Source organism: Myxine glutinosa, chromosome 1, assembly GCF_964187855.1.
Source record: "Myxine glutinosa chromosome 1, kmMyxGlut1.1, whole genome shotgun sequence".
Classification (NCBI taxonomy): Eukaryota; Metazoa; Chordata; class Myxini; order Myxiniformes; family Myxinidae; genus Myxine; species Myxine glutinosa.
Window position 1 is genome coordinate 266769907 of NC_136261.1, and position 11275 is coordinate 266781181.

Sequence of the window (11275 nt, forward strand, 5' to 3'; positions counted from 1 at the left end):
CTTTATACAAGGGACTTAGACAGAGGAGGAGGCTATTTGGACCATCATGCCTGTGCCATATCGACAACACATTAAAGCAATTTATTCGTCTATCAATTACGTCGCCACATTTTCATCTTGCACGTTTTGGAAGAGAAGAGAAGGGACAAGTGGAGAGCACACGCGGCGCGTCAAATTGCCGCCATGTTGTATACGTAATAAATAAATGGTCTCATTTCTCTTTCCGCTACATTTCAAGCAATTTTCATGCAAAAGTTGGTAAATGACCTTCATTTACAATATTTCCACATATCCTAACACGAAATTAATTTTCATGAACGATCTGACTGATTGATATACGGTACATCTGTGCCTGAGCGTCTTGACGTCACCGATGGTTTAGTCAGTGTTGGCACAACGGCGATGCCGATGACGTATGTTGGCACAGGTGTATGTGGGCGGGGCTGATTTGGGTTTTGGGGCTTCCACACGCTTGCGGTTCATTACTCCGAGTGAGGGACCGTTGGAGGTTCTGTATTGTTCTCGGCGTGCATTCCCAGCAAATATTCACTTTCCCTTGGTGCTTCGAGAGGTTTCCTTCACCCGGTTTATTATCTCGGTCGATTCTGCGCTGTTTGTAAACGACGACCACGTGTCTTCTCGGCGTCGGGTGAAGGTAATTTTAGTTTTTATTCTCGACGAATGTTTATGTCAGAGGGTGCAGGGAACTTTCTCTTTTAGTTTTACCTATCCGGCTGTCCTCGCATTTTACTTTGTAAATACCAGTGTAGTGTAGCTTACAAATGGATTGGGCCTTCACGCTTCGATATCTGTGGAAAAGTGTGTTCTGCTCTATTGTGTAAGTGGTTATTGGATCAAAGGAGGTGTGTGTGTGTGTGTGTGTGTGTGTGTGTGTGTGTGTGTGTGTGTGTGTGTGTGTGTGTGTGTGTGTGTGTGTGTGTGTGTGGTGTGTGGTGTGTGTGTGTCGGTCGGTCGTCCGAACAGTTTTCTCGATCGCTCGCACCCTCTCACGCACCCAACCTCCCACTCACACCCAACCACCCACTCCTCACACCCAACCACCCACTCCTCACACCCAACCACCCACTCCTCACCCAACCACCCACTCCTCACACCCAACCACCCACTCCTCACACCCAACCACCCACTCCTCACACCCAACCACCCACTCATCACACCCAACCACCCACTCCTCACACCCAACCACCCACTCCTCACACCCAACCACCCACTCCTCACACCCAACCACCCACTCCTCACACCCAACCACCCACTCCTCACACCCAACCACCCACTCCTCACACCCAACCACCCACTCCTCACACCCAACCACCCACTCCTCACACCCAACCACTCACTCCTCACACCCAACCACCCACTCCTCACACCCAACCACCCACTCCTCACACCCAACCACCCACTCCTCACACCCAACCCCCCACTCCTCCCACCCAACCCCCCACTCCTCCCACCCAACCCCCCACTCCTCCCACCCAACCCCCCACTCCTCCCACCCAACCCCCCACTCCTCCCACCCAACCCCCCACTCCTCCCACCCAACCCCCCACTCCTCCCACCCAATCCCCCACTCCTCACACCCAACCTCCCACTCCTCACACGCACCCACCCAACCTCCCACTCCTCACATGCAACCCCCCCCCCCCCACCCAACCTCCCACTCCTCACATGCACCCCACCCACCCAATCTCCCACTCCTCACAATCACCAACCCAACCTCCCACTCCTCACAATCACCCACCCAACCTCCCACTCCTCACATGCACCCCCCCCCCCACCCAACCTCCCACTCCTCACATGCACCCAACCTCCCACTCCTCACATGCACCCCACCCACCCAATCTCCCACTCCTCACAATCACCAACCCAACCTCCCACTCCTCACAATCACCCACCCAACCTCCCACTCCTCACAATCACCCACCCAACCTCCCACTCCTCACAATCACCCACCCAACCTCCCACTCACATGCACCCACCCACCCAACCTCACTCCTCACATGCACCCAACCTCCCTCCCCTCCTTCCACCATCCCTCCCCTCCTTCCACCATCCCTCCACTCCTCCCACCAGCCTCCCTCCCCTCCTCCCACCCTCCCTCCCCTCCTCCCACCCTCCCTCCCCTCCTCCCATCCTCCATCCCCTCCTCCCACCCTCCATCCCCTCCTCCCTCCCCTCCTCCCTCTCCTCCTCCCACCCTCCCTCCCCTCCTCCCACCCTCCCTCCCCTCCTCCCACCCTCCCTCCCCTCCTCCCTCCCCTCCCCCCTCCTCCCACCCTCCCCTCCCCTCCCCTCTCCTCCTCCACCATCCTCCCTCTCCTCCTCCCACCTTGCTCCCTCCCCTCCTCCCACCATCCTCCCTCCCCTCCTCCCACCAACCTCCCTCCCCTCCTCCCACCAACCTCCCTCCCCTCCTCCCACCATCCCCCCTCTGTCTCCTCCTCCCACCCTCCCTCCCCTCCTCCCATCCTTCCTCCCCTCCTCCCATCCTTCCTCCCCTCCTCCCACCCTCCCTCCCCTCCTCCCACCCTCCCTCCCCTCCTCCCACCCTCCCTCCCCTCCTCCCACCCTCCCTCCCCTCCCTCCCCTCCTCCCACCCCTCCTCCCATTGCCTTTGTGTTTCACTTCACTGAAATGAGATGCTTTAAGTTTTTAAGACACGTGTGAGGTATGGTTTCTTCAGTTTGATATTGCTTTCATGCACACCGATGCTTTATATAATTTTAAATGTCTTTTTGCAGAGTCAAAGGCCAAAATATGGGCAACAGCCATTCGAATGATGGTGGTATGATCAGCATTCCAACCCACAGTCTTTCGTCTGCACATCTCCACGTAGTCCTGCTCGGCCTGGACCAGGCTGGGAAAACGGCGGCGCTGTACCGCTTGAAGTTTGGCGAGTTTGTGGCCACAGCTCCGACCATTGGTTTTAACACTGAGAAGCTGCGCCTCCCCTCACTTTCGGGGCCTGCTACAGCCTTCCACCTGTGGGATGTTGGTGGGCAAGACAGGCTGAGGCCGTTGTGGCGCTCGTACGCACGCCAGGCCGACGGCTTTATCTTTGTTGTGGACTCTACGGATGAGGAACGGTTAGAGGAGGCATGTGATGAGCTGCAGCGCCTGACAAGGCTACCCGAGGGTCGTGGGGTACCACTCCTTGTTTTGGCCAGCAAGCAGGACGTGTCCGGCGCCTTGACTGCAACCGAACTTGAGAAAGTGCTGCGCTTGGCAGATTTGGGCCCGACCGCAGCCTGGCATGTGGAACCAACGTCGTCCGTGACTGGTCGAGGTCTGGTAGAAGGGCTGGATAAGCTTCGAGAGCTTATTATAATGCGGCGTAAAGCTTTAAAACAGAATGGGCGGCAGCGATGAGCGGTGCCAATAACTTAGCACCATGCTGGACATTTTATAAAGATGTCACTTGGTCTGTAATGCCAACGCGGTGCTGCTGTCGTGATTTTGCACTGGCTGGAAGAGCAAAACCTTTGAGTGCAAGCAGCTGAACATTAAAAAAAAATGTGCACCCACATTATCAAGAAGTTGGACTATTTATTGTCTTTTGAACTGTCACGTGTCCTCAGGATGTGGTGGTTCGGTTGCAATCGTTTAGAATGATTGACAGTAGCACTTTCAGGCTTTCCGGATTTTTTATGAGGCATTTGGTGATGTGTAGTTTTCCACTATTACTGCTTTTATGATTTCCTGATGTTTACACGGTTGCTGTACAGTGATGATCTGTTTGGAATACATTTGTGAGATACAGGTTTGTCAATATTGACCTTCCGGCAGTATTTTTGATATGGGGAAGTCATTGCTGTCGTGTTTGGGCGTTTCCCTTATGGTTAGCTTGTTGTATATATATCTTGTTTTTTGAAGTTAACGGGCTGTGCACAAACGTTTGAATCCATTGTTGAATGATTTTTTTGTTGTTGAGTGAAAGTAAAAAAAAATTAATTATTTTCTTTTCTTTTTTTCCTTTTTTTTTGCACAGGAAGTACTTGCTCCAATGTGCCTGCTGAATGGAAGTATTTTTTATTTTTTGGAAATAAATTTTATTGCAATCTTATCTCTACCATCAAAGATAGATGGAGGTTGTTTTCATTTTTGTGTGCTTGTCTGTGCATTATATTTCAAGAAGTTGTGGATTCCTTTTGACAACCAGGTGAATTAGGTGGTCGGTGAGAACAGGTCGATTAGATTTTGGTTGCGAATTGCAAAACGTAAACCGTTCAAGCGTGGTGGAGGTATGTGCTCTACCTTGTGCCGTTCTAGGTTTGTGGCTGTTTTCATAGACTATAGAGGTTGCTGCAGTTGCTTCTTTTTTTTTTTTGTATACAGAGCTGAGGCTCGTCCCTGGTGTTGGGCTAGCGGCTAGGGTGCCGGCTTAGGATCCTAGGATCCTGGGTTCGAATCCCGGTCAATCGCTGAATTAACGCCAGGGGGGTTGACTCAGCCTGTCATCCTTCCGAGGTCGGCAAATTGAGTACCAGTTGACTGGTAATTCCCTGTTTGTCGTTAAAGGCGGCAAAAAGGGTTGGCGTCAGGAAGGGCATCCGGCCGTAAAACATTGCTTCAAAAAGGGGACCGAAAAACAACCACAGTTCCCGAAAAAGGCCAACCCCCGCTTGCGGGGAAAAATGGCCTCTAAAGGTGGTTCTTTTTTTTTTTTTTTTTTTTTTTTTTTTTTTTAAATACAGAGCTGAGGCTCGTGAAAGAGCTAACATTTATCAAACAAACAAATCAAACAAACAAGTAAACAAAGTATATAAAAATGGGAGTGGTCGGCAAGATGGGGAGAGAAGGGGAGGAAGCACAAACAACATTTGAGGGCAGGGACATCGAGAGATGTGTGGGAGGCAGAGGGCCTGGGGGGAGGCAGAATAGGTATAAAACGCAAGGACACCAAGGACTTCCAGGAAAGAAGACAAAAGTCACCTAAAAAAAAAAAGTGGATTTGGGGTGAAATTAGTGGGGGTAGAAAAGATCAAGGTTTTGGATGGGGGAGGATAAGAGATGGTGGTGAACAGCTGTTTTAAAGACCTGGAGGGTGGAGTGGGATTGAAGAGAGTGAGGGAGTTTGTTCCAGAGGTGGGAGAAAAGAGGAATGAAGGAGTGAAGGTGAGCAGAGAGTCTTGATTTTGGCAGTTTAACCATAAGGGTTGCAGGCAGATCTTGTGCGACCTGCAGAGCTGCAGAACACAAATGTGAAAAATGTTCCTTTTGTGTTCTGACTGGCTCTTTCCAAAGCTGCAGAAAATCTTGGCTTTTCCTGGCAATAGCTGTACTTGTGATTAGAAATTTTGCATTACCGCACTACTCACTTTGCCAATAACTCACACTTGTGTTGAATGTGCTGTCATCATGAGCCCTTTAAAGTAGCCTTTTGTTTCTGTTTTGGTCATTGTTCCAATGATTTATTGTATGAATGAGTAATTCCTTGGATTTGATTTTAAATATTCACTTTGGCAGCACTTGTTCCGTATGACTGACACACTCTTGTACCAGTTTTTCCATGGGGAGATTTGTATCAATTTCCCACCCCCTGTTTACTGCTCTTTACAATGTATACCTCATGGCATTTGAGGTTTAATTTGCAAAAAGAATGGGAAGCTATCGACAAGACGTATCTTGGATTCCTTTGAAATTGGAATGAATTCTTTAAAGTAGAGGCTGATTCAAATTAACGTTGCTGATGTAGTATGACTGACATTTTGTAAAGGAGTTTATAGGATTGAGTCAGATTGAAGGTTTGTACAAGTAGATGTTGAAGGACCAAGGAAACTACCATAAAGGTTTTATAGTGACAGAAGAAACTTCAGTGAGTTACTGTATATAAAAAGAGGGCGGGGGAGTGATTCCCTATACACCAATAAGTGAACGAGGTAAATGAAAAATGTTCCTTTTGTGTTCTGACTGGGTTTGAAGTCTGTTTTTCTTTGCCCCTTAGATTTCATAATACCGCAAATAGTCATGGTTGGTGGAATGTCTGGGGAGGGTGAGGTAGCGAGCTATTTGATGAGATAGCTGTCGTGTTTGCTCGGTCTTTTAACATTCCCAAAGCTTCGTTTTTATGGAAATCTTCCCTGAAGGCGTATATTGTTAGTGGAAGGTTTATTTAATGTAATTGAATTGTAAGCTGTATTCATGCCTGGCTTTAAGTTAAGATATGTACATGGTGGGAATAACTAAGTATAATTGTTTTTAAAATTGGGAGCAAATTAATTGTAATTGCTCCGTGTGTAATCAACAAAACCCGTATTGACACCGGTTTTCCACTTGTCATCTGTTGTCATTACACGATAGTTACAACTTTCCCAATAATTTGGAAATTGACTTGTTTTTAAAGCAAATTAAATACTGTTTTTCTTTTCTTTTTTTTCATTCAGCACCATCTTTGGAGATCTAGTTTTTGCAATCCCCCCAGACCAAATTAGCATCATAGATTACTTTCCATCTCCTTCAAAACTAATTCAATATCTATCGTACGACAAACTGAATCTGGCTCTCTCCTATAAGTTATTGGGGGGGGGGGGGGGGTAAATGTGTGGCTTCAACAGTTTGGTGATGAGAAGCAGTTCATCGCTGAACTGATATCAGTGAATGAGAAGTGAAACTTTGTTTATAAAAAAAACAAAAAAAACTTTTAGATGGCCATACTATTTTCTTATTGATGTGAATACCTTTGCCTGTGTCGTACTTATCGATCTTGCAATATAATGTGCACTTGTGAAAGGGCAACCCTTTAGATAGGCAACTGGTCATTGTAATTTCAACTACAAGACAAGTGTTTAGGTTTCGAAAAGCTATGTTAACTTGCCGAAGACTAGCTACATTTTAAGTAAAATATATATTGGGTTATCTTGTTCCTGCAAGTCTTGGCTTACCTGCTGGTGACGTTCATGATCAGATTTCTCAAAACATCCCCCATCCTGCGCTGCTTCCCAAAGCTCTGGCAGAGAAGCCTTGGTTTCAGCCTTTATCCAACCCATCTACCACATACTTGCTCGTCCTCTTCCTTAACCATATCCAGTGTCGTTGATTTCTGCGTTCGAGTCCAAAGTATGACCGTTTGTTTTATCAGCGCTTCTTATGCACATGGAGATGTAATTCAAGAACTTATTTGTTCTTGCAGTCCTTTAACGTTTATCTCCAACACCACATTTCAAAGCTGTTAATCTTTATTTTTCACCGTCCACTACTCGCTTCCATTCATTGCAACTGCAAATACCAGAACATTCACCAGCCTCATCTTGGTTTGTATTGTCATTGTCAATCCTGACTTTGCTGTCCTTCACATTTTCCATTCACTTCAATCTTTGAACCCAGGAAGACAATTTCCCATTTGATTGTTCATCTTCTCAGTTGACAAGCTTTTACTTTTTTAGGTTTTAAAACAAAGACCAGATTTTTACTTTCACTGTCTTCAGCAATTCCATCAAGTCCTCTTTACTTTCTCCCAAAGAGTGGTATCATCAGCATACCTTAGGTTGTTGATACATCTTCCTCCAATCCTGACTCCAACCTCTGTCATCCAAGTTTGATTTCCTCATCATGTACTCATACAGATTGAGCAAATAAGGGGAGAGAATGTATCCCTGTTTAAACCCCTTTTAAAAGCTGTTGTAGATTTGCAAAGGCGTTGCATTTTAAGTGAATGTATTATTTTACAGCCGTTACCATGCTTGCATGTGTAAGCCATGATTCATTTAATGGCTGCTTCGCCAAAAGGCTTTGAGGCATGTTTTTTGTGGCCGGGTGCCTTTACTGACCACCACAAAATCAGCTGTGGACCTAGCCTTTGTTTAAAGAGACATACCCTGCAAGGCAGCAGGGGGATTTGCAATCAGTTTCCTTCTAGGTGGATTGCCTACCAAGGCTGAAGAGCTCCACTTACCCTGGTTGGATTGGTGAGTGTCACAGCAAGTCATCACAATGGAGGGCCATGCACACTACACCTCTAGGCTATGAACCTACTCTAAGATCCTCCAGACATTTAGCCAGTCCCCACAAGAGCACTGTTACCTTTGTGCACCACTAGGAGATAGTCTGAACATCTTGGCAAGGGTATAGGTTATGTACAGGAAGGAAGGGCTTACACATTTGGCCTTCTTTTCACTCGCAGACCTATCCAGCGGCCACAGCTGAAAGCAACAAGTAGTTAAACCACATCGCACCCTACTACAGCATTAGACGTGTACACCTGCCCTGTGAAAAAAAAATGCAGGCACCACAAAACATTGAAAAATATAGCAACTGACCAATCCGTGCACCTTATCCATGATGCAGAATGTGTAAGTGATTCTTCGCTATCAACCAAATGCAAGAATGCTGTATACTTTCATTCTTCACTTCTTTTTTTTTGTATACAAGATCGAGGCTCATGTAAGAGCTAACATCAATCACAAAAAAAAACAACGGACACAAAAAAATACCATAAAGGGAGCAGGAGACAAGATGGGGAGAGAGAGGGAAGCACACAAGTGCAACATTTGAGAGCAGGGACATCGGGAGATCTGTGGGAGGGAGAGGGCTTGGGGGTAGGAGGCGTAGGAAGGGGCTGGGGAGAGCGGGGGGTGGGAAAGTATAAAACACATGGACTCTGCTAGAACCTCCAGGAAAGATTTGCACATTGTTTAGTTTGCAAAAGTGTTATTTACAACATTGACCCATTTGATCAGTATGTCAGTGCATAAGCTGGTCGCATGTTTGCTTTTGACCTGTCGATTCCAGGTTTGGATAATTGACAGGATCAAATTTAAGGTTGGTCTTTTGATTCCATTCCATTCTTTGGATGGATATTTGAGCAACTGTCTTGTCTGCTTGTGGCTAATAAATATTCTTGTCTTTCAAAAAATTAATAGGCCATTTTGTGCTGGTATCCATGCCAAATTCCTTTCCTGTGGAGGTTCCATTCAATCAATGGTAAGAATTGGGGTGGCTTGTAAAAGAAAACTGACAAATATTCCACCTCCATCTATATAATAATAGCGTAAGGACTCGACTTTGTTATCCCTTTTACGCCGCACCCAGTGACCCGATGCCCACGGCACTAATGGATTTACGATCTACGAACCGCGCTCTTTGTTTATCACGTACAGCCATACTCGAAAAATCTGAATTAGCCGACGTTGGGGCCCAAAAGCATCCGATTAACTGCCGATACGACGCTATCTTACGACGCCATCATATTGGCGTCTGCTGGGCGAAGGCGAAGCAAGCCGTCCGCTGATTGGACAGGCTAAGGCGAAAGCAAGCCGGCCACTGAGTGGACAATCCAGAGCATGCATTTGTGCCGGTGTCGGCGATCGTTGTTCATATACGCACTCTTCGTTCTCATCTTTCTTCCTAACTCTTACTCGGACAAGCAAATCCCCTATGCCATCCATAATGGTACACTCTATCCATACACCACATCCTCCCTTCCGTGGATGTTCCACGGGTTTCGGCTAGTCACTATTATTTGTGGGTACAAGCATGTAAAGCAGGCCTGAAATAGCCTGCACCTCTTGCATGTGCATCTTAATCCATTGAATGAAGTCCTATGCCAATTCGGGCTTTTTATGGGTTTTTAAAAATGAGAAATGGGAGTAGAGCGAACAGTAGAGAGATGGTAGTTAACATCAGGGGCAGTAGATATGGGAGACCAGTCCTGAAGAGGGATGGCTGCTTGCAGTCCCTACCAATCTGCTTGAGTGAAATGCCAGACACGACGGCGTTGAGGCAGCTCTGAGAATAGTCAGAGATTTTGACTTTCACAAGCACATGATCAGCTGAAGCAATTGGAGCAGAAGAGGAGAAGGAGACATTTGTGGAGAGGTTTGTCATCACAAGTCCAGAATGGAGGATTTGCCATTGGGAGAAATCTGGGCTGGAAAGTTTACATGTTGAGTCAGTCACAGGAGTCCCTTGCTGAAGTGCCATGGCTGGTGAGAGAGGTACCAACATCCATCCAGTGTAAACTTGTTAAATGAGGGCTAATTTTAACGCTTTGTCATAGCCAAGTATGGGCGTCGGTAATTGAGCAGTAAAAGTTTTCTGAGGCTGTTGCTGATGCTTTATAGTAGTAATTAGTCAGTGCTGTATTCAGAATGTTTAAGGAAAAACAAGGCCATGAAGCCAATGAAAGAGGACATATGCACATGAGATTACGATGAACTCACTAATCCCATATCTGTTTGCCCTGCCCTTCCTTATCTGGCCACAATCACATTTATCTGAATTCGCTCAGACGATAAGATGGAATGTTTGGTCGAGTTCTTAGTTCTTCTCTAGGAGATCGACCAAGATTATTGCACTGCAGACATTCACACTCAAAAATGCATACAGTGGAGATTTTGACGTCATCAGCCAATCTGGTTTAAATACTTTTCGTTTTAATTTCTCACTAGAATGAGTGATTATGCATATGCTGTAGATGACGTATGACCCCTTTTTTGGTTCACGAGTTATCAAGTGACCACTATATTCGTCATGTGAATGTGTCTGTCTGTGTGTGTGTGTGTCTGTTTGTCCGCAGCATAACTACCCAATTATATCATCCGATCTTGATAAAACTTGGGTGGGAGGTTGATATCATGATCTAGTTGTGTCCTGCCTAGAGTGGGCGTATTGCGCCCATTGTGGGCGGAGCCACGCCCGAAAAATATGTCTTTTTAGGGGGTAATCGAGTTCAAGCTACATCTTCTCCGAGGGGTTTGGTGGAATCTGACAGGGGTTTCGATATTTGGTTAGGCCAATGTCATGTGTCGAGCCCCATGGAGCGTTTTTTTTGTTTTTTTTTCATTTTTAAAATTTATTTATTATTTTTTTTTTTTTTCTCATTTTTTTTCATTTCATTTTTCAGCGAATTTTCGGTATTGTGTAGCTAACTAACCTCATAACTGATTATACATTATTTTCTATCTCATTTCAAGGTCAGTAACCTTCGTTTTGACATTTCCGTGCCTGGCCTGTCCGGGCCTATTTCAGTTATAGTCCGTCCTTTGTCATTGAATACCGCCCGCTCGTGAACCATCGTCGTCTCCTGACTTGTCTCAAATTATTTTTTGCTTTAATTCGCCACCTCTTTATGTAAGTAATGAAAGCCTGGAGTTGGCTTATCAATTAAGGTGGCTAGCTTGAGATCTTAGGGTCAACCTAGCCCTAAGGCGTAGAACTTAAGTCTAGCCAAAGATCTTATGATCAACCTAGCCCTAAGTCATAGAACTTAGGTCTAGCTTAAGATCTTAGGGTCAACCCAGCCCGTAGTCATATAACTTAG

General features: G+C 46.2%; 1 protein-coding gene across 1 annotated transcript; it reads left to right on the forward strand.

Moving 5' to 3' along the window:
* The first annotated feature begins 363 nt into the window (after positions 1-363).
* LOC137437101 (ADP-ribosylation factor-like protein 4C) lies at positions 364-4081 on the forward strand. The gene is made up of 2 exons (XM_068131483.2): positions 364-655; positions 2760-4081. The coding sequence occupies exon 2, from the start codon at positions 2776-2778 to the stop codon at positions 3385-3387; it is 612 nt and encodes a 203-aa protein (XP_067987584.1). The 5' UTR covers positions 364-655; positions 2760-2775; the 3' UTR covers positions 3388-4081.
* Positions 4082-11275: the final 7194 nt, after the last annotated feature.

What these genes read in the sequence shown, in the direction of transcription:
- LOC137437101 (XM_068131483.2), top strand. Translation starts at nt 2,776, where the DNA reads ATGGGCAACAGCCATTCGAATGATGGTGGTATGATCAGCATTCCAACC.